This window comes from Mizuhopecten yessoensis, unplaced genomic scaffold, assembly GCF_002113885.1.
Source record: "Mizuhopecten yessoensis strain PY_sf001 unplaced genomic scaffold, ASM211388v2 scaffold7725, whole genome shotgun sequence".
Lineage (NCBI taxonomy): Eukaryota > Metazoa > Mollusca > Bivalvia > Pectinida > Pectinidae > Mizuhopecten > Mizuhopecten yessoensis.
In genome coordinates, this window is record NW_018407191.1 from 41,890 (window position 1) to 66,211 (window position 24,322).

At 37.4% G+C, this 24,322-nt stretch overlaps 1 protein-coding gene across 1 annotated transcript in view; it reads left to right on the plus strand.

The window, feature by feature from the left end:
- The first annotated feature begins 454 nt into the window (after positions 1-454).
- The window catches only part of LOC110454242 (probable ATP-dependent RNA helicase DDX49), a 30,950-nt gene continuing 7,082 nt past the window's right edge, over positions 455-24,322 (plus strand). The window contains exons 1-8 of the mRNA XM_021503657.1: positions 455-632; positions 2,023-2,146; positions 4,622-4,707; positions 5,382-5,503; positions 5,892-6,070; positions 19,626-19,766; positions 22,569-22,721; positions 23,909-24,006. Coding sequence (XP_021359332.1) covers positions 485-632; positions 2,023-2,146; positions 4,622-4,707; positions 5,382-5,503; positions 5,892-6,070; positions 19,626-19,766; positions 22,569-22,721; positions 23,909-24,006 — 1,051 coding nt within the window. The 5' untranslated portion in view covers positions 455-484. The remainder of the gene's footprint in view (positions 633-2,022; positions 2,147-4,621; positions 4,708-5,381; positions 5,504-5,891; positions 6,071-19,625; positions 19,767-22,568; positions 22,722-23,908; positions 24,007-24,322) is intronic.

The window sequence follows — 24,322 nt, forward strand, 5'->3', positions numbered from 1 at the left end:
AATGTGAGTATTTCATAAATATTATTGTTTAAAAAAATATACAGATATATAGATTTTGAGGCGGACATAGTCTTTCTTCATTCAATTCTTAACTTTTTAAATAGAGGTAAATGTTGTCTGATAAAAGATGTTTTACGCGTGTCTTGACTTGTAACGTTACAATAAATTACGTAAATTAAATTTTACCTAATAATTAATTGATGTTCACACTTCACAGTACAAATAACTTGACGACTTAGCAGATGAAATCGTTGGTAGGCTAGCTAATGGCACGGACTTAGATAGACTGGTAATTATGGAACCGTAGCTCAATATTCATTTTGAAATTCGAGATTATCTAATCTAATCTTGAAATTTTAGTTGGATTAAGCTAAAATTTCTGAAACACAATCGGACATATACGGATCCTTCCGGAATATTCGTACAAACGTTTTGCTGCTTTTCAATCTTTTCAAGCGCTTTCTCAACACTGAGTAAAACAAGCATGGCGAGTTCCAGTAGTGGTGAAACTTCCAAATTACAGACTTTTAAATGCTTAGGTTTAAATTCATGGCTGTACAATCAGTGTAAAAATATGGGATTAAGTAAGCCCACTCCGATCCAAGTGAACTGTGTCCCACCAATTCTAAATGGTAAGTATATTGGATAGGGTTCTACGTACCAGATATCGCGTCGAAAACCTACTCCAACAGTGTTAGAGGTTTACACGGCGAAATACTTTTGACAGGCGTCGACAAAAATCATATCCGATAGAAAAAAAGGCCGACCAGCGGCCTCTAATGTTATAGGAGTAGTCGAAAACCCTATATACAGTACAGTCAATGTGACAGTTAATGTACAGCACGGGTTCGTTACAAATGGCTGAAATACACATAATATGCTTATACTGATATGGGTCACAACACACCTGTGATCCATATCATTACAGCATAAGCATTCTGACTTTATATATATATATATATATATATATATATATATGTATTTTAAAAATTTGTAACGAACCCCTGTGGTTACAATAGACCGAGTGAGAGTACTTTAGTAAATTAGTGTTCACACACATACATGATGGGCACAGCGGCGCATATGGTTATAATCCTGCATTTGGGTAACAGTTTGTGTAACATTTTTGTTACTGAAATGGGGAATAAACATGCAAGGTTATTTTAAAAACAAGTTACTTACAAAACCTGTACTTATTTGGCACATGTCTGGAAACATCCTATTCCGGTCACAACATCCCCGTCTCAAAAAGCAATGTTGTGAGGAGGTCTTTTTTCCAAACATCCGTGCAACTTTTGATGACGATGTTGTAATGTTGCACTAACTTTGACTAAGGTTACTATACTAACTTTACAGTTATTGTGGTAATCTGTTATGTGGCTCCCGTTTGAGATCAGACAGCGCTACGACACGAAAAGTGAAAAAGTCGGATTACTATCCTTAATGATCTGGAATGTCCTATCAACAGAGTCCTTCGGATCGGGGAAGGTCCAGAGAGGTCGGCCAATGCAAGCACTCCTGACAGTAAGGTGCGTCCCGTAATATTCTGGAAGCTCAGCCAAATTTGGTCTCGTCGGATTACAATCGTGACTATGTTGTGACAGATTCTGCTGTATTGATTCAAAATCACAACAATGTCCTTTGTTGTCAGGATCTTGCCGAATGCGTAGGGTCACTGTCTGATCTCTTTTGAATCGCATTCAGGAGAATCGGGACGCTGTCAGGACAGATTCGGTCGTGTTTTATTATGCGGAAGATACAAATCGGATCAGATTCGGATTCAGAACGGGAAAATCAGACAGGAATATTTGGCTGCAAACTTCTGAATCGGGACGCTTCCTGAACAATATCTGATTGTTGACGTGATTAAATATATGTTTTTACAAATTTGAATTTCTTGCCATGAATCACTGCAGGATCTTTTCAGATCAGACTTTTGACAAATTTTAATCGGGAATGGTCCTATCAAGGATGTCAGTAAAAATCCTGGTGATAAATTATACTCCATTTCTTGATTTTTAGGACAAGACTGTATTGGCTGTGCTAAGACTGGTAGTGGTAAAACAGCAGCCTTTGCTCTGCCTATACTCCAGAAACTGTCGGAGGATCCATATGGGATTTATGCTCTAGTTCTCACTCCAACCCGGTATGTATATTATAATCCTCCCATGTATGAAATCTGGAAATCGAACATCCTCACTACTCCAGGGGTTATGCTCACTTATACTCTCTGCACCCTTGGAATATGTCATAGCAAAATTAAAGTCTTGGAGCTTATATAATTTAGCTGTTTGATTGTTTGAACTTTCCTAGGTAAAAAATATATGACTAATTGTTAGGTTTAAATTTATACCTGTCATTTTTGAAGATTACAGAGGAGTGACACGCAATAGTAATTTTACAATAATGCAACTGCAAGATTCTAAGCATGATATACCTGGGTACATAAAAAGATCAAACTAGTCTTATTGTCTCATCCACAACGTGGTACACAAAGCCTTCCATATATTGTCATGTTCAACGGGTGCAGATAACGTAAGTGTGAGTAACCCCTGAAGTATAGAGGATGTATCTGGAACACTGATGACTTTAGTTTTCTGCCCTCAACCAGGAACACATACATGTATATATATATATATACCATGCATCTCCTCATTGATGTGAATAGCAGAGCATCATCATTTTTGACATCTTCAGTTTCTAAACTTAATACCAAAGGTATATTTTTTTTTTATTATGCAGTGATTTTCTGCCTTCTTTCTACAGGGGCCTGTGCCTTGTGACTTAAGGAAAATATCACCCACAAAAAGCATATTGTTTGGAAAATACAGATCTTAGCAGAAATAACCTAGGGGAATTTGAAGGGCCTTAATAAGGCCCCAAATTCACCCCAAAAAAACCCTGTATGAAATCAAACCTGGGACAAAAGGTTTATGTACTTTGTCAAGAATGGCTGTGACACTAAAAATACTCGGCAGGAATTCGTTCCTGGAGGGATGTATATGTCATCCTGGTAAAATACAGACCACTTGCTACAATCCACCAGGCAGAGTTTAGCTGATTTGGTTGAGTGACAAAGTATATAAACCTCTTGTCCCAGGTTTGATTCAAAACGTTTTTTTTAGGATGACTTTCGGGCCTTATAAAGACATCATCAACAAGAGATGTATATGTTGGCAAGGGTTTTTCCTCTCCTATTAATACCTGTTGATTGATTGACTGACTACCAAGTAGTTCAGTTATCCAGCAGACGATATTACACCTGTTGATTGATTAACTGACTACCGAGTAGTTCAGTTATCCAGCAGACGATATTACACCTGTTGATTGATTAACTGACTACCGAGTAGTTCAGTTATCCAGCAGACGATATTACACCTGTTGATTGATTGACTGACTACCGAGTAGTTCAGTTATCCAGCAGACGATATTACACCTGTTGATTGATTGACTGACTACCGAGTAGTTCAGTTATCCAGCAGACGATATTACACCTGTTGATTGATTGACTGACTACCGAGTAGTTCAGTTATCCAGCAGACGATATTACACCTGTTGATTGATTGACTGACTACCGAGTAGTTCAGTTATCCAGCAGACGATATTACACCTGTTGATTGATTGACTGACTACCGAGTAGTTCAGTTATCCAGCAGACGATATTACACCTGTTGATTGATTGACTGACTACCGAGTAGTTCAGTTATCCAGCAGACGATATTACACCTGTTGATTGATTGACTGACTACCGAGTAGTTCAGTTATCCAGCAGACGATATTACACCTGTTGATTGATTGACTGACTACCGAGTAGTTCAGTTATCCAGCAGACGATATTACACCTGTTGATTGATTGACTGACTACCGAGTAGTTCAGTTATCCAGCAGACGATATTACACCTGTTGATTGATTGACTGACTACCGAGTAGTTCAGTTATCCAGCAGACGATATTACACCTGTTGATTGATTGACTGACTACCGAGTAGTTCAGTTATCCAGCAGACGATATTACACCTGTTGATTGATTGACTGACTACCGAGTAGTTCAGTTATCCAGCAGACGATATTACACCTGTTGATTGATTGACTGACTACCGAGTAGTTCAGTTATCCAGCAGACGATATTACACCTGTTGATTGATTGACTGACTACCGAGTAGTTCAGTTATCCAGCAGACGATATTACACCTGTTGATTGATTGACTGACTACCGAGTAGTTCAGTTATCCAGCAGACGATATTACACCTGTTGATTGATTGACTGACTACCGAGTAGTTCAGTTATCCAGCAGACGATATTACACCTGTTGATTGATTGACTGACTACCGAGTAGTTCAGTTATCCAGCAGACGATATTACACCTGTTGATTGATTGACTGACTACCGAGTAGTTCAGTTATCCAGCAGACGATATTACACCTGTTGATTGATTAACTGACTACCGAGTAGTTCAGTTATCCAGCAGACGATATTACACCTGTTGATTGATTAACTGACTACCGAGTAGTTCAGTTATCCAGCAGACGATATTACACCTGTTGATTGATTGACTGACTACCAAGTAGTTCAGTTATCCAGCAGACGATATTACACCTGTTTACTGGTGCTGTTTTTATAGGGAGCTGGCGTTCCAGATTGCAGAGCAGTTCAAAGTCTTGGGGAAACCAATTGGAATCCGGGTATCAGTCATAACAGGAGGATTAGGTAAAGAAATTCAGAAATCAAATAATTAACATTGTTAATAACTTGATAAGCCTTTAGTACTATATATGTTTTACGTAATGAACTGTTGCATTGCTTATAGGAAACATAGATTAAATTCATGCGGTTGAGCAGTCGTCTGATTTTATGATAACTTTTGCTCATGCAAGATAATGTTTGTGAATTTCAGATAAAGATGTGATATTTTAATACATACATGTACTTTAATTGTACAATATATTTGTCTGAGCTCAAGAATAGAAAAAGATATATATGTTAACTCCGACGGTAATCTACCGATTGTTTTCAACTTCTCAAATGCAGTTTACAATCATGTGAACATTTTGTAAATCTAGTTAACTTATATATGTACAGTACATATGTATATATATATGTAAACAAAATATTTCAGCATGCAGTGTTACTACACTGGTGTAGATTTTTCAATGGATAATAATTAAAATTTTCGTAATCGGTCTTGGTTATCAAGCACTACATACATATTTGCTCAACCATTGTTGCTGAAATATTTCATAGTTCTATTCTGGATTCTGTTAGAAAACTGTATCAAATTTGAGAAAAAGGCTATGTTTTCATCTGACCCAGTCACAGTATATCGGGTAGATTAAGTATGTACCTGGACAGAGTTGACTTGACCATGTGATGTCCTTTGACAGATATGATGCAGCAAGGTCTGGACTTGGCGGTCAAACCTCACATAGTCATCTCCACGCCTGGTCGTCTGTCGGACCACATCCAGAGCTGTGACACTTTCAGTCTCAAGAAAATCAAATTTCTGGTAAGTGGCACTTCTATAATGCATTCTTTATTTCTTATCGAGTCAGTAGTTGTTTACTTAAAAAAACCCACCTTAAGTTGTTTATAAAGTCATTTTATTTTGAAACATTTTGGATTTTGTAACCATTCTGGTGGGTAAAACATTTTATATCTTCAAAAAGGATCAAATTTCAAAGTTATCAGTTAATAGAAAACCGGAAGCATTACAAATATTTTATCACAATTTGATAAGGTGACATCCCTTCTCAGGCTTCTGTTACTATTCAGGATATCGGAAAATGATTTAATTTTTCACTTGAAAAGAAATATGATTTATTTTTTAATTTTTAAACTGTTTAATATGTTACTTAATTTAAGCATGTCTTAATGTTCAATATGCTACATTTAAGGTTCTAGACGAAGCCGACAGACTGATAGAAGATGATTTCGGAGAACAACTTGAAGCCATATTTAAAGCGATACCTAAGAAACGACAGACTCTTTTGTTCAGTGCTACCATGACCAAAACCTTGGAAAGTCTGCAGGAAATAGGCATGAACAAGCCGTTCTTCTGGCAGCAGAAGTCAGAGTAAGTCAGAGTTATCTTTCCTCAGTTTCTGTCAACCTTGACATCAGGATTTTCCTATATTTATGCCCCCTGCCACATTTAGAAGACATGTTTATAGGGTCCGGTATAGGGACCCATTCCAAATTGAAAAATGGCAGATCCTACATTTTCCAAATTTCAGTCTTTGCTTTCCCAATTGGATTAAAAAGCATGTTTATACAAGTTTCCAGGTGTATGTGTAATGTTCAAAGTATTACAATCCATCGAAGGAGCATTCCAAATAATCTGACAAAAACCCTGGTAGATGGGGCAGTAAAAGTTTGCCTTTTCCATTGTTGGTTGGTCTGTTAGTACGTACCTAAGACACCTTGGTTAGACTTTAACACTAGGAGTCCAACTGTCATCAAGCTTCATTTATGTCTATATGGATACAGTGTGAGGCGTATTATACATAAACACATCAAATGTAGGTCACGTTGACCTGTATTTCGGGCTTCATTGAGTATGGTTAGACTTTGTGTTCAGGTCCATTTGCACCAAAACAGCAGCAGGAACATTTCCTGTATACACACATTTTATAAACATTTTTTAAACAAGCAGCGTAACCCCCAGCTCCCCAGTTCATCAAAGCACAAAGTACTATATATTAAAGAATAAACCTGAGATTTGGGCCGCATTTCAGCCTCTATATGGACACCTGGCTAAATGTCAGTCGTTTTGATTACCGGTACCTGGTATTAGATATTACTTAAAATGTTCCTTCTACCCTTTTAGCCTTTTTCAGTGGGTACTTAGTGTTGAGCACCACCTTTGACTTATTTTAGAGTTAATTTATTAAAAATGATCAATAAATAAATTATCTTTATTTTAGGTTGTATACATTTGTCAACAACAAACACAAGCTCTTCACTGTAGAACAAATGTTGATCTATGTGGTGGTGGAAAATCTGGGGTGGGAGTGGAGTTGGGGGTGGGGGAAGGACCACCATGTCATAGGACACCACCCCAGGGGATCGAACCAAAACTCGTGGGAGAGTGAAATGTCTGTAGCTCATGCTAGATTGCACACAGTAGAAATGACTGCGTGAGTGATCACGACTATGAGGCACCCTAAAAAATGTTTATAAATATGCATTATGATCTCTCGTATTTGAAGAATAGGGGGCCTATTGCTTGTGTGTTGCCCTGGTGTCAGTGTCTGCATAAGTATCTGTATTTGTTAGATTATGTTCTGATGTCACAATAGCAACAGTAGATATTTTTGTTTGAAATTTGAATGTTTGAAAATAGAAATACATAAAGACTTATATAAAAGAGAAAACCTGCAGGAGTCGATGCCCTGGATATTTACATTGCAAAGCCTACACTTAAATACCAATTTTGCAATTGCCATCCAGCATTATAAATGAGCATATTTGCAAAATTCATCGAGTCACTGCTATGTTCTTACCCATACAGTTTCGATGACTTTCTGCCAGCTTGGTCACTGGTGACATTAGTGATGTGGGAGTTACTTCCCCTTGTTGACCGCTGTGGTGAACAAGGTGTCTTAAACCTGGCTGAGCCGGTAAGCCCCCTGGTCGCTGTTCATAAAAGGCCCCTGTTTTCTAATCTGGATGGCTTGTCACACTTGTTGGTTACTCTCGCTGTCCACCATCTAAGCCTGCTCTCAGTCAACTTGAAAGAAACATAACTTGACAGGGGAATTTACTCTAATCCAGAAAAACAACCTTTTTGTTGGGCACTTCATCTTTTACCTAGAAGGGAGAAAAGTCCAAGGGAAAAAGTCTGAGTGGAACTTTATTCACGATTATAACTAATGCACTGCTGCCCTAGCTTTACCTTAAATTACTTTTTGTTTTTCATATATGATAACTATATAAAACTATTTTGCTAAAACGAAAAGTTCTAAAACTTGTTTGCTGAAACACATATTGCATAAGAGACTGAAGTACCTGTAATAAGACTAACACCATTGTAACATCACCGATTTGAATGTGACAACACTAGTTTTACTGTTACTAGAACCTTGTGCAAAGCTTATTCATTTTTGCTCTTTTCTTGACTTAATTCAGATGACAATTAATGCAACAGCAAGAATATTTTAGTCTTTTAGATGATATTTCACAAATGAAACAATAATAAAAGAAATAAGTATTTGTTAAAATTCAGAAAATTCCCAATTTGGTTGACCGAGACATTTTTCTCGATTCTAAAGCCATGAACCCAATTCCAGAAAGAGTGAAAAAAAGCCCTGTCATGAAATAATGCTAAGAGCATAAAATAACTAAAACTTTAAGTAATTAACAACACCATTTGCTAAAACCTTCATTGCTTAATTAATTTTACCATAATGGTATAATTTTGAAAGGATTATTTAACAAGAAGCCAATATTGTTGTCCTGTTTTCAAAGCAAAACTTCATTATTTTTTTAATACATGTATTTGGATTGTTCTTCAATAGCTATGATATTATTAAATATGTTAAATTGGTAATGTTATATTGTAACTACTTGCGTATTTCAACATAGTAATATTATTAGCCCATAATGATGCCTGATGCACTGAAAAAAGAGTTCCAACAGGGGAGGTAAATAGCTCCCTATTTCTGAAACCCTGCGGTCCGGGGGAGGTGCACAAAACTCTTCTTCTGATACCCAGGGGTCTTGGGAAGGTGCACATAACTCTATTCCAGGTACTTTTGGGTCCATGGAAGCGCAAAGAAACTCTTGTTTTTGATAACCTGGGGTCTGGAGGAGCTGCACATTGTTTTCGATATCCTGGGGTCTGGCGGAGCTGCACATTGTTTGATATCCTGGGGTCTGGCGGAGCTGCACATTGTTTGATATCCTGGGGTCTGGGGGAGCTGCACATTGTTTTTGATAACCTGGGGTCTGGAGGAGCTGCACATTGTTTTTGATAACCTGGGGTCTGGAGGAGCTGCACATTGTTTTCGATATCCTGGGGTCTGGCGGAGCTGCACATAACTTATATTTCTGATACATATACCATTTGGTCCATTTGGCAGATTAACTCTGTGTCATAACCTTATATAATATACTGTAATTATACCACACCCTGAGGTCCATTCCCATTTTATTTTATTTTATCAATTAATATAACACTTGTTACACTCAAGACTTTTGACACATAGCTCATTTTTCTTTTCTTTTATCAATTGATACAACACTTGTTACACTCAAGACTTTTGACACATAGCTCATTTTTCTTTTCTTTTATCAATTGATACAACACTTGTTACACTCAAGAGTTTTGACACATAGCTCATTAAATTAACAGTCTATCTGTTGCAAGAGAATTATTTGATTCATTAAAATTACAGTCTATCTGTTGCAAGAGAATTATTTGATTTGATTATCATGTCATTACATGCATTTTTATTGAATTTTCAATGATCCCTGTCCCACTGCACTGCCGTTTTTCCAATATACACAGTAACCTCCCCTAAAATTCCATTTGGATATTACTGTAGCACATTTTGGGCTGGTACACTTACATTTTCCATTTAGCTCATAGTCATGGTATAAAAATCTGAAGTCCAGGGCTCGAATCCTGATCTGGCCTGGTAGAATATATATATATGTATACTCATGAACAGAACAGGTTTGTTGATTCTTTTTTGTTTATTTCATCTCCATTTTGCTTTCATAAAAGTCCTGCAAGGCAGAATTTTCTTTTCAAAAAATGATAACCTAAATTCTGAAATGACTATAAATGCCAAAGGTCAAGAAAGAGCCCAGACTCTTTGTTGCATCTCCAATGCAAAAGAGTTCCAATTTCTGGCAAAAAAGTTGCTTAATTGTTATCTTTTTGACAAAAATGTGTCTGTCATACATGTAGTTTCACAAAGTTATTCACAAAAACATCTCTGCTACGGGGGATTTAATCCACTTACTTCTGGATTATAAAACAAGGAGCTTGTCTTGTTCATTGTGTTATCGGTGATGGTATTTATAGTGTTGCTGCTCCTGTCACTCACAATTATTTCGAAAAAAAAAACAGGCCCACAACCTATTTTTGTCTTTCCTTGTACGAATAAAGAAGAAACAACATAAATTTTACAGGAAATAATTATATAACATGACAGTGTCTCAGTGTCTGTCAACAATAGATAAGTGGGGGCACTCTCTTCTGTTACTGTAGTTAGGTATCTATCTGTAAACAAGCAAAGAATTGATAGTTTTGATTTTGGACGAGAGTTTCAGCATTCTTAGGTCCATACACTACAAAAAGTATTTTCTTAAGTATGAATTTCCAGTGTTAAATTTTTAGTGCATATTTGTCACAATGGGAGAATTTAAGTTTTATGGTGACTGATTTTATGTTACGTCTATATATCTTTATATAAAAGCCATAAAAAGTTGATATCTGTGTTTTCAGTAGCTCTTAGTCTACCAACCTTGATTTTAGTGCCTATCCTGCAAGATTCTTTTATCTGTTTTAAACATGCATGGTTGAAGCCAGAAAATCTCCATATAATCTTATGTTGAATAAATATTTTCTAACATAAAAAAAACACAAAAAAACTACGTATGCCTGCCTTTACATGTCTGCTTCATGTATACATACTTACTTACAATACTTTTTCCGCAGGCGTACCATAAACATAACATATATATTTGTTATGTGCCGATAATAATACTCATTACAAATAAATATCAGAATGGATGCTGTCCAGGGTATTTAACTAAATATATGATATATATATGTATGTTTTTAAAAAAAAAGTGTGACTGGCCACTTTAATGCTTCAATGAACTCACAGCGAGAAGTTTAACTTTTTATACGACCGTCAAATTTGATGGTAGTAATATGGTATGTCGTTGTCCGGCCGCCCGGCGTAAACTTTGTTTGTCCGTCAATCTCCTCCTACATTTTTCGACAGATCTATTTGAAACTTGGTATACATTATAATCATGATATGAAGTTGTGTCTCCCTTAAAAGAATTTGATCCGACAATTTTTCCACAAGTTATTGGCCTTTGTTCATTTCAGTATTTGAATTTTGTACGGAGATCTCCTCCTACATTTTTTGACCGATCTCTTTGAAACTTGGTAAACATGATAATCATGATATGAAGTTGTGTCTCCTGTAAAAAAAAAATGTTCATTTCAGTATTTGATTTTTGTCTGGAAATCTCCTCCTACATTTTTCAACCGATCTGTTTGAAACTTTGTATACATGATAATCATGATATGAAGTTGTGTCTCTCGTAAAAGAATTTTGATTCGACAATTTTTCCAAAAGTTATTGCCCTTTGTTCATTTCAGTATTTGAATTTTGTCCAGAGATCTTCTCCTACATTTTTCGACCGATCTCTTTGAAACTTGCATTGGTATACATGATAATCATGATATGAAGTTGTGTCTCCCGTAAAAGAATTTTGATTCAACTATTTTTCCAAAACTTATTGTTGAAAATATCAATCACGGGGTTGCAGTGTGTGAACCTGCAATGTTGAAATTTTGTAACTTTGAAGCCGTTCATGTGCAATGAGTCAGTAAAATATAACTCACTACAAGCAAACCTTGTGCTAATGGTTTATGGAAATATTCACAAGGCATCATTGAAAAAAAAAGAATTGCTTTTTAAACATTTTTTGGCACTATATCATATGTATAACTTGATAAGTGTTTTATCACACTAATGTTAAATTTTCCATTTGCATAATTGTAACATGCACATCAATGATAATTGACCAAAGAAAATTAACCAAAATTCTGCAAAGGTATGAATGAGGGTAATAGCTTCAAAAACTATCCACCAGGAGTATTATAAGCACTCTTTCAGACATTTTGTTTTAGCAGTCACGGTAGCAGTTTTATCATGTGTTCATTGTATACTGTAAAAGCAGTAATTCTCACATGTGGAATTATATCAAGGAATGGACATTTTTCACATCAGCAATCATCTTGAATCTATATATATATACAAAACACTATTATCTGTATAATTGATATACATGTATATATATATTCTGATGTGGAAGATTCATGCTAATTTATTTAACACGAAAAAATGGAGCATTTCCACTTCACATTTAGATCCCCTTTACAGTGGTAGGCATTCTTACAGTGGTAGACATTCTTACAGTGGTAGATGCTCTTACAGTGGTAGACATTCTGGTAGACATTCTTACAGTGGTAGACATTCTTACAGTGGTAGACATTCTTACAGTGGTGTGGTAGACATTCTTACAGTGGCAGATATTCTTACAGTGGTAGACATTCCTACAGTGGTAGACATTCCTATAGTGGTAGACATTTTTACAGTGGTAGACATTCTTACAGTGGTGTGGTAGACATTCTTACAGTGGCAGATATTCTTACAGTGGTAGACATTCCTACAGTGGTAGACATTCTTACAGTGGTAGACATTCTTACAGTGGTGTGGCAGACATTCTTACAGTGGTAGATATTCTTACAGTTGTAGACATTCATACAGTGGTAGACATTCTTACAGTGGTAGACATTCTTACAGTGGTGTGGCAGACATTCTTACAGTGGTAGATATTCTTACAGTGGTAAGGTAGACATTCTTACAGTGTTAGATATTCTTACAGTGGTAGACATTCCTACAGTGGTAGACATTCTTATAGTGGTAGACATTCCTAAAGTGGTAGACATTCTTACAGTGGTAGACATTCCTATAGTGGTAGACATTTTTACAGTGGTAGACATTCTTACAGTGGTGTGGTAGACATTCTTACAGTGGTAGACATTCTTACAGTGGTGTGGTAGACATTCTTACAGTGGCAGATATTCTTACAGTGGTAGACATTCCTACAGTGGTAGACATTCCTATAGTGGTAGACATTCTTACAGTGGCAGACATGCTTACAGTGGTAGACATTCCTACACTGGTAGACATTCCTATAGTGGTAGACATTCCTACAGTGGTAGACATTCCTATAGTGGTAGACATTTTTACAGTGGTAGACATTCTTACAGTGGTGTGGTAGACATTCTTACAGTGGTACATATTCTTACAGTGGTAGACATTCATACAGTGGTAGACATTCTTCCAGTGGTAGACATTCCGATAGTGGTAGACATTCTTACAGTGGTGTGGTAGACATTCTTACAGTGGTAGATATTCTTACAGTTGTAGACATTCATACAGTGGTAGACATTCTTACAGTGGTAGACATTCCTACAGTGGTAGACATTCCTATAGTGGTAGACATTCTTACAGTGGTAGACATGCTTACAGTGGTAGACATTCCTACACTGGTAGACATTCCTATAGTGGTAGACATTCCTACAGTGGTAGACATTCCTATAGTGGTAGACATTCTTACAGTGGTAGACCTGCTTACAGTGGTAGACATTCCTACACTGGTAGACATTCCTATAGTGGTAGACATTCCTATAGTGGTAGACATTCTTACAGTGGTAGACATGCTTACAGTGGTAGACATTCCTACACTGGTAGACATTCCTATAGTGGTAGACATTCCTATAGTGGTAGACATTCCGACAGTGGTAGACATTCCTATAGTGGTAGACATTTTTACAGTGGTAGACATTCTTACAGTGGTGTGGTAGACATTCTTACAGTGGTAGACATTCTTACAGTGGTAGACATTCCTATAGTGGTAGACATTCTTACAGTGGTAGACATGCTTACAGTGGTAGACATTCCTACACTGGTAGACATTCCTATAGTGGTAGACATTCCTACAGTGGTAGACATTCTTACAGTGGTAGACATTCCTATAGTGGTAGACATTCTTACAGTGGTAGACATTCCTACAGTGGTAGACATTCTTACAGTGGTAGACATTCCTACAGTGGTAGACATTCTTACAGTGGTAGACATTCCTACAGTGGTAGACATTCTTACAGTGGTAGACATTCCTACAGTGGTAGACATTCTTACAGTGGTAGACATTCCTACAGTGGTAGACATTCTTACAGTGGTAGACATTCCTATAGTGGTAGACATTCTTACAGTGGTAGACATTCCTACAGTGGTAGACATTCTTACAGTGGTAGACATTCTTACAGTGGTAGACATTCTTATAGTGGTAGACATTCCTACAGTGGTAGACATTCTTATAGTGGTAGACATACTTACAGTGGTAGACATTCCTATAGTGGTAGACATTCTTACAGTGGTAGACATTCTTACAGTGGTAGACATTCTTATAGTGGTAGACATTCCTACAGTGGTAGACATTCTTATAGTGGTAGACATACTTACAGTGGTAGACATTCCTATAGTGGTAGACATTCTTACAGTGGTAGACATTCTTACAGTGGTAGACATTCTTATAGTGGTAGACATTCCTACAGTGGTAGACATTCTTATAGTGGTAGACATTCCTACAGTGGTAGACATTCTTACAGTTGTAGACATTCTTACAGTAATATAAATTATACATAAAATGGCACATAAATCAAAATAATTACAGGATATTAACGCTTTGACATCCATAAATGCATCTTCGCTAGCCTAGAGTTCGTTTCGTATACACTCCACTAACCCTTGGCAGATATAGCCGTGTTTACTGAGCCTTCTAATTTTCGTGCGGTGCCAATCGCGAGCATCCAATGAAATCGCATATTACATATAGCGCTGTTGACGAAGGAAAACAGTAATGGCCACGCCCTGTACGGAAGCACGTTGTTGTTTATGTCAAGAGTGTTTTGTCCCCAAAAAATAGGCGCACGATCTTTGGGGAAACTTTTGGAGTTTTAAATCAATTGGTGGAAATCCTTGACTACGTGCCACATGTAAATGATGACCTGGGAAAATATGTGTGCTGCCTTTGGATTGTTTCCATATTGCTCTGTCATTTATACTCTGCCTCAACATACACATGCTTTTGTCAACACGCCAATGGAGTGTGTATGTAAAGTTTATTCTGATTAGTTAAAAGTTTTTTGGGAGAAGAACGATAACTCGGTATATCCACTAGGTGGCAGTGGAGGGAATTATGAAAACACGGCTATGTCCGCCAAGGGTAAGTGGAGTGTATACGAAGTGAACTCTTGGCTAGCGAAGATGCCATAAATGTTATTTTTATAAGCATTTAGAATGTTTTCTTTCGTTAAGAGCCCACAGAAGGAGTAAAGTTGAGAGACTCCTGCAATAACACATACAGTGATACCTGTCTAAACTGAAACCTTGTGAGGCTCAGTACCTAGTGTGAGGCATACCCATAATGGTCAGATATGTCAGAGTAATCATTCTTCCGGGTGTTGGTTGAGATACATCTAATTTATACGATTTGATGGTAAAAACTAGATACACTGGCAAAAGACGTCCTTGCGACTTGAGACGCTTCAATCTGTTCTCGGGTGCTGTTGGAAGGAGGGTGGCATTTATTTCGAGATATATTAATTACTCTTTACACGGCAGGATAGGTCATAACAAACCAAATGTAGCCGGGTCCCTGTGACTGAACTTTACCTTCAAAATAACAATAGCCGCAGGTAACAGGGTTATCCCACGTTTAATTAATTATAAACTATATGTATATATCTGTATCTGTTTAACCAACTTTTTAGATAAATATCAATGTTCTGTATACCATGCTATCAGTTCTGAGTTTCTGCCGCCTCTGACATCAGACTAAGACAGTTTGACAGATAGACGTCTGGTTTGGGACCAGAGCACACTAATTACTATTTTTATGAAAACTTAAAATTGTCCGAAACCGTTTGGTATCGGAGAGATTTAATTGAGATGCTGACAACAAAAATCTACTATGGCACAAAACATACCTCACATACATCGATACATGGATTATTTATTGATCCAAATCTGCTCTTATTATTACCAACAGCTGCTGAATTCTGCCAGCAGAGTCCTCGAATTGGAATCGTTCAAAAAAATTCCCACCTGAGCGATCGCCATTTTCTAGATCATGGAAGTGACTTATTAACAAAAAAGAGGTGATCCGTAATCTTCTAAACAAAGAATACAATTTTTTATGTTCGGTCCGGATCAGTACGGTTTGTTGATTAGTCAATTCCATGACCTACAAAATGGCGTTCACTCAGGTGGGACATTTTTTGAACGATTGAAATTCGTAACACGCCGTCCTGACATGTATTGGACATACACATCAGAACGATTATCACTTACAAAATCTGGCCTTAATTCATTGCTAATATAATATGGTATTTCATGTAACAAACAGGCATATTTACGATATTAAAAAAAANTATCATTGACTAACATTTTAATCATAAGAATAAGAGAAATGTTATTCTTAGACTGATCCGACATTATTCAAATAACACGGCTTTATTAGTTTAGTTAAGGACTTAAATATATCTTGTGGGTGGTAAGTACAGGTGTAATTGAGTGGTTCGGTTATCCAAACGACTACTACTAGTTCCGTCCCGTGAAAGCGGCTGCGTAGTTTGTTCGTTTGATCCGCCGCTATCGGCCAGGTATCAGTTTATCGGTCGATAGCGGGGAGGTATAATTAAGCAGTTTATCGGCCGATAGCGGCCGATAACCTCGTTCCGTTCGGGAAGCGGCTGTACTAGCAGCGTTAGGCCCAATCGGTAACACCGGTCCTATCGGTAGGCTTGCGTTTGCACCGGTTCGTCCTGCGGTCGTATAGCGGCTCGTCTCCGTTCGGGAAGCGTGCGTCCTGCATTCATGCCACAAAAAGTGGATACTTGGGCGTAATTCTAACTGTATCACATTAATATTAAATTTTCCATTTGCATAATTGTAACATGCACAGCAATGATTATTGACCAAAGAAAATTAACCAAAATTCTGCAAAAGTCTGAGTGAGGGTAATAGCTTCAAAAACCAGGGTTATGGCACGCTTTCAGACATTTTGTTATAGCAGTCACGGTAGCAGTTTTATCATCTGTTCATTGTATACTGTAAATCATCTTGCATCTATATATATACAAAACACTATTATCTGTATAATTGATACATATATATGATGTGGAAGATTCATGCTAATTTATTTAACACGAAAAAATGTGAGCATTTCCACTTCACATTTAGATCCCCTTTACAGTCGTAGACATTCTTACAGTAATATAAATTATACATAAAATGGCACATAAATCAAAATAATTACAGGATATTAACGCTTTGACATTCATAAATGCATCTTCACTAGCCAAGTGTTCGTTTCGTATACACTCCACTTACCCTTGGCAGATATAGCCGTGTTTACTGAGCCTTCTAATTTTCGTGCGGTGCCAATCGCGAGCATCCAATGAAATCGCGTATTACATATAGCGCTGTTGACGATGGAAAACAGTAATGGCCACGCCCTGTACGGACGCACGTTGTAGTTTATGTCAAGAGTGTTTTGTCCCTAAAAAATAGGCGCACGATCTTTGGGGAAACTTTTGGAGTTTTAAATCAATTGGTGGAAGTCCTTGACTACGTGCCACATGTAAATGATGACCTGGGAAAATATGTGTGCTGCCTTTGGATTGTTTCCATATTGCTCTGTCATTTATACTATGCGGGGCCTCAACATACACATGCTTTTGTCAACACGCCGATTGAGTGTGTATGTAAAGTTTATTCTGATTAGTTAAAAGTTTTTTGGGAAAAGAGCGATAACTCGGTATATCCGCTAGGTGGCAGTGGAGGGAATTATGAAAACACGGCTATGTCCGCCAAGGGTAAGTGGAGTGTATACGAAGCGAACACTTGGCTAGCGAAGATGCCATAAATGTTATTTCTATAAGCATTTAGAATGTTTTCTTTCGTTAGAGCCCACAGAAGGAGTAAAGTTGAGAGACTCCTGCAATAACACATACAGTGATACCTGTCTAAACTGAAACCTTGTGAGGCTCAGTACCTAGTGTGAGGCATACCCATAATGGTCAGATTAGACAGGATTTGGAATACACAGTTGCCAGGAATGTGATTCTTCCTCTTTTCAGAAGATTTCCTCGTTTTTCCTATTTTCCGATGATTTTAAAAGTTCCTGATTTACTATGACTTTAAAAAAAATAATCAAAGTTTTAGTTGGTGAGGCGTGTTCCTTCCTTTTCACTTGGGTTTCCTACTTTTTATCCAATCCCCATTCACATCCGGGAGTTGCTATTTGATAATTATTTTGAGAATTGAAAACACAGCATTGTGTTTGATAAAGCACTGTAGGAAAACTCAGAGGGGTCACACATTAGACAAACCTCATCGTATTACATGATTTGATAAAAAATCACACTGTGTGACGTTTTTTCACAAATAGTAGCGGAGGTCCTTTTAATAATATCAGATGATTCTGTAGCCCTGTGAAGCTAGTTTAATTGAAACTTGGGAACACCACAATAGATGAAGGTGTGTACTTTGGTTGTGTAGTTCAATGTTGATTTACGTTCAATATCAAACTGTATTATAATGTGAACATTGTACATACATAGGTATATAGAGGCGACATACCTGTGGTAGAGCATTCAATATCAGTGTACCTGTATTTTACATATAAATAAATGTAGTACCTCAACAGACCATACGTTTACACATTAATCAATTGTGTAAAAGTTTTATAAGTTGATAGAATAAACAGTGGTGATTCAGCTGCTACTGAGAATAGAACCATGTAGCCACCTAGCCCTGTACCTGTACTAGCCTGTTCAGAGGAGTATAGAATTTAGTGATGTGTCAATAAGGATATTATAAAACTGCCATATATATATACATCCGGCCTATTGAGGGACCTATAGTAGGACTAAGTGCACGTGTTAAAAGGAAAAAAAGATAGCTATAAATATACCATACTGATTGATCATACGGGTACTGGAAACGACTGTACATGTAGTTGCTTGTGTCGGCGAGGCTAATATGACTATACTTTACCTAGCTACAGAGGGTTCAGAACTATGGCTGACAAATGTATCTACCTTCTGAGAGTGTTGGACTTCATGTGGCCTTAAGGATAACATAACTATCCTATAATCCTACCTTGTGCCTGCTAAGTGAAGATACAGGACTGTGTGGTCAAGGATCATATACCTATCGACTGAGGGTGTATGTAGGACTATATATCTGTGAGGATTACATATATAGCTACCATATATTACATCTACCGACTGCGAGTGTAGGACTCTTTTTGTGTCCATAAGGAAACATACAATATAACTGGAGGTTACAGGACTTTATGTGGTCGAAAGAATAACACAACTTGAGGATACCTATATATATAGGACTTGAGTTTCTGTAAGAATAGAGTAGCTGTATATCGTCCCTATCTTTTGACGGTGTAGGACTTGTTGGCCAGAAGGATATTAGCTAACATATGTTGTACAATAACATATATACCTATTGAAGGTGTAGGACTATATGCAATCGTAAGGATAACATAGCTAACGTATATATCTTAGCTACCTGTGGAGAGTGTAAGACTTTATATTGCCCTGATGATAACAAAGTAAACGTATATCGTACCAACCAGTTGAGGGTGTAAGACTTTATGTTTCCCCGAAGATAACATACCTTTCCTACAGTGTACCTACCTATTAATGGTATAAGACGACTGGTATGTGTCTGCTGTTCCTGATTGTGAGGCGGTGGACGGACTGGGATGACACCCCTGTTTTACCATTACAGGACACTACTGGTAGATGGCCTGGACCAGAACTACTGCCTGATGGCTGCCGACGTCAAGGACGCCTACCTGATGCACATCCTCGACAAATTCACCGAGGAGAACCCGAGGAGTTCCGTTATAATTTTCACCAACACATGCAAGTATGTATTAATAGCTTATAAAAAGGGTTTTTTCCACAAAGTTTGCAAGTATAGAGCCAGTATTTTGATTTGAGTTTTGCTGTCGTAATTTTTATGAGATGATTACCTTTTGAATTCTTTTCTTGTACATATTGTTGATATCTAAGGATTGAAATACATATCCTATGATATTTATAATGACATAAAAACCTGTTGCCTATATATTCCATGATGTATGGTAGAAATGTGTATATTAACACTAAAAAAAATTCTAAGGATTGAAATACATATCCTATGATATTTATAATGACATAAAAACCTGTTGCAGATATATTCCATGATGTATGTTAGATATGTGTATATATTAACACTAAAAAAAACCAAGTTGACAACGTTTTCTTAATGAAATTTATTAATTAACCCTTATGCCGCCATTCACTCATGTGTATATATACACACCACTGCTGTGTATACAATTTGTGGTATACCTCCCACTGCCAAATAAACAACAGCTATATTAATCAAAATTAATTATCTGATTAAACCAACAATAACTTTTTATCTTTATAGAATCCAAGAAAATATATATAAAGTGTTTTGTTCAGGAAGACTTCTTCTTTTCATATCAAAAGTAATTTTGGATATACCGCTTACTTTTCCCGAACTACAGGTTAGAAAAGCTGAATTTTATGTGTATTTTGTATGTAAAAAAGATGATTTACATCTAATAAACAGTTCATTTATTACCATCACCTGAAAAACAATTCCAAGTTTCATGATCAAAAGTACTTAGTATTCTGTCGTAAGAGTCGTCCGTATATTGACGTCAAAACGAAGAGAGAGAAAAATGAATAGGGTCGCCGTCACCTGGAATATCTTTGTTCAAATCGGGCCGTCCCGTGAATTGGGCATTTATGGAGGTATGCTGTGTTGTAGTCGTCTTCAGGAATGTCCACGTCTTTATATAATTGATCAAAGACAATATCTTGTACGATTTCTGCGTCACATAGTAAATCTTCAGTCCCGATTCCCTAAAAGTCATTGTCAAATATATCGCTGATAATCTACAGTCGTTCGATTTGTCTTATGTCAGTTTGTCGTCCGCCATTTTTCCGCGCTGTCAACAAAACCTTGAATCTATGCTCTCGCGGTCATGGTGGCTTAGTTTATAAATAAACTGTGGGTATCACATAGTCAGCCAATGAAATTAAGGTATAAACGAATACGTCATCATTTCTAAGTAAAGCTAGCAGTGATTTTCTCACCGCAGTTCCGTACTTAAAAAGGCAACCCCGGAATCGACATATGCCGCGATCGGCAGTGGAAGGCATGTTTTGCGGAACGACATAATTGCCGCGCTTGGCAGTCGGAAATGGGTTTATAAAAATGACATATGCTGCACTTGGCGGGATAAGGGTTAAGAAAGCCACTTGCAATAATTTTACCCATGTCCTATGCTTTTAGCATTTTGAGTTGTTAGTATAGGTTTATTTAGAGGCTGTAAAATAGAAATTAGAATTCATTGTGACCGTGGTCTTTCTCACCAATGCCATTTTAGATACATGTTTATTTAATATGAAAACTTGCAGCCATTTCATGATAACTTTTCATTCACACAGCTTTAGTGATAAGTCTAGACGTTGTCAAAATGGCATTATTTTGAACTCTACACAGCATTGAATTATAAACCTAGAGGTGGTCAAATTGAGATTACTTCAGTTACACAGTGTTGTATGGTAAATCTAGAGGCTGTCTTATTAAAACATCAAAGTGATGTTTTGTATTGCTTCATGGTTTCAAATTGCGTTCCTGGAACACAACTTTTAGAGATGTAAAATTAAACCTTTGATAGAAAAAACACTGACATAATGTTAATGTTGGGTCAATAAAGCTGGAGGAGTTATTTATATAGCCTTGTATTGTAGATTTTGATTTACACAATGCTAGTTGATAAAACTGAAGTAGGTCAGAATGAAATAACCCCAGTAAACACAGCATTGTATAAGTTCTGAGGTTGTCTGAATAAGGTAACTTTTGATCTCATGGTGCTTATAATTTGATAATTTTAAAGGAGATCTGAATGAGGTTACTTTGGCTTATAGCATTTGTATGATAAACTCAGAGGTTGTCTAAATGAGGTTACGTTTTGGTTTAGAGAGTTATAAATAGTTGGTAAACCTAGAGGGGGTCTGAATGAGGTAATCTTGAATTTGCACAGAGGTAAAGAGAACAAAACATCACCGACACACCTCTCGGCTTGTGAGGAGGCACGTTTTCTTGATTTGTGTAACAATAAAGTCAAACACTAGAATAGAAGGACATGTTAGTTAGGAAGATACATAAATGGGTTCACGTTGAATATCTATTTCACGAGCAGGTTCATAATACATTTTGATTTTAAAATACAATCCATTGTAGCCATTTTTGCAGGAACAATTAAGGTAATGTATCTTTGGTTAGTATTTCTGTCGGGAGACAAAGGTCAATTGAAAGATGTATTTGAGAATGTTTGATGGTTTCCCGTTGAATTCCGTATATATTTTACAGTTGTGAAAGGTATGCATTGATTAGGTTGCCTTTAGCTCAGCGGTACAGCATCGGGCTGGAGAGCCAAGGGTCGCGGGTTTGAGCCCCACTAACAGCACTTTAATCTTTATCACTATTCCTTGTCCTACTACACAAGTATGACAGAATATTTTTCATGAGTGTAAAGCAGAGTTGGTATAGGTATATTCTGCTATACAAGTGAAATATACTTGCATGCTAGTTATTCTTTACATTGCTATCTATCCTGTTTTAGATATTACTTAATTGTGTTTGTAGGTACACACAGATTCTAGGAATGATCTGCACCAGTCTAGGCCTCAACTGTGTAATTCTACATGCCATGTGCAAACAGAAGGAGCGGCTGGCCGCCCTGGCAAAGTTCAAGTCTAACCAGGTCAAAATCCTCATTGCAACTGATGTGGCCAGCAGGTAGGTCAAAGTTCAAGTCTAGCTAGGTCAAAGTTCAAGTCTAACCAGGTCAACATCCTCATTGCAACTGATTTGGCCAGGAGGTTCGTCAAAGTTCAAGTCTATAGCTAGGTCAAAGGTCAAATTTTCCCTGGTCAACATGCTCATTGCTACCAATGTAGCCTGCAGGTAGGTGCAAGTTCAAGTCTAGCTAGGTCAAAGGTCAAATTTAACCTGGTCAACATCCTTAACTATATTATTGCCGATATGGTGAGGAATTAGGTCAAAGTTCAATTTTGACCAAAACATCATCTTCAATGTTACTCGATGTGGCTAGCAAGTAGGTCAGAGTTCAAGTTAGCCAGGTCAAAGTTCAAGTCAAACTAGATCTAAATCCTTATGCTTACATATGTGCTACAAGAGTAAGTAGGTCAGAGTTTTAGTCTAACTGGCTGCTGATGTGGCAAGTAGGTAGGTCAGAGTTCAAGTCTAAGTTGGTTAATGGCCTCATTGCTGCTGACATGGCAAGCATGCAGGTCAAAGTTTAAGCCTAAGCTTTGTCAACACTTGCAAAGCTGCTGATGTAACTTGTAGGCAGGTATGAGTTACTTTGCCATCATTATGGTGATATGCATTTTGTTACTAAGCACATCACATTTTTACGTCACCTGAGGCAAAGCCTTTTGTCCGGCCTCGTGCGTTGTCTGGTGTCCGTCCGTAAACAATTTACATTTTCGACTTCTTCTCCAAAACCCCTGAACCAATTTCAATGAAATTTTGCAGAAATCTTCTATGGCGGATGTCAACCAAAATTGAGGGGTGGGGCCCAAAAGGGCCAAATTGACTGAAATTTCAAAAATCTTCTTCTCAAGACCCAGATATGGTAGAATCAAATACCCTTCATAGATGGAAGGGTCTTAAGGTGTTTTATTAAACTTGTGAATTTCATGACCCTTGGGTCTCATGTTTCCCCATGGGGAGGGGGTTAACTTTCCTATTGTTTATATAGGGAAATCACATTTTGTGGCTAAAAGACTGATTGATGCCTTATTAAAAAGCCAATAAACTGCTCTCCATTTCATTTGAAGTTTTTTTAATGAGTTTCTGAGCAAGTGAAACATGTTTTTCACATGGTACAGCCAAATGTAAAGATATTCTGATCATATTAAAACTTTTATTTGCATCATTGTCTCTATTTTGGTTTACAGAGGTTTGGACATTCCAACAGTAGACCTAATCATCAACCATAACGTGCCGTCCCGACCGAAAGACTATGTACACCGAGTCGGTCGAACAGCCAGGGCAGGTAAGTGATCATCAACCATAACGTTCTGTCCTGACCCAAAGACTATGTACAATGGGTTGGTCCAACAGTCTGGGCTGGTATGTGTGTAGCTGTGATATCTCACAGTGTTTCATAACGTGCCGTCCCGACCCAAAGACTATGTACACCGAGTCGGTCGAACAGCCAGGGCAGGTAAGTGATCATCAACCATAACGTGCCGTCCTGACCCAAAGACTATGTACACTGGGTCGGTCGAACAGCCAGGGCAGGTAAGTGATCATCAACCATAACGTGCAGTCCAGACCGAAAGACTATGTACAATGGGTTGGTCGAACAG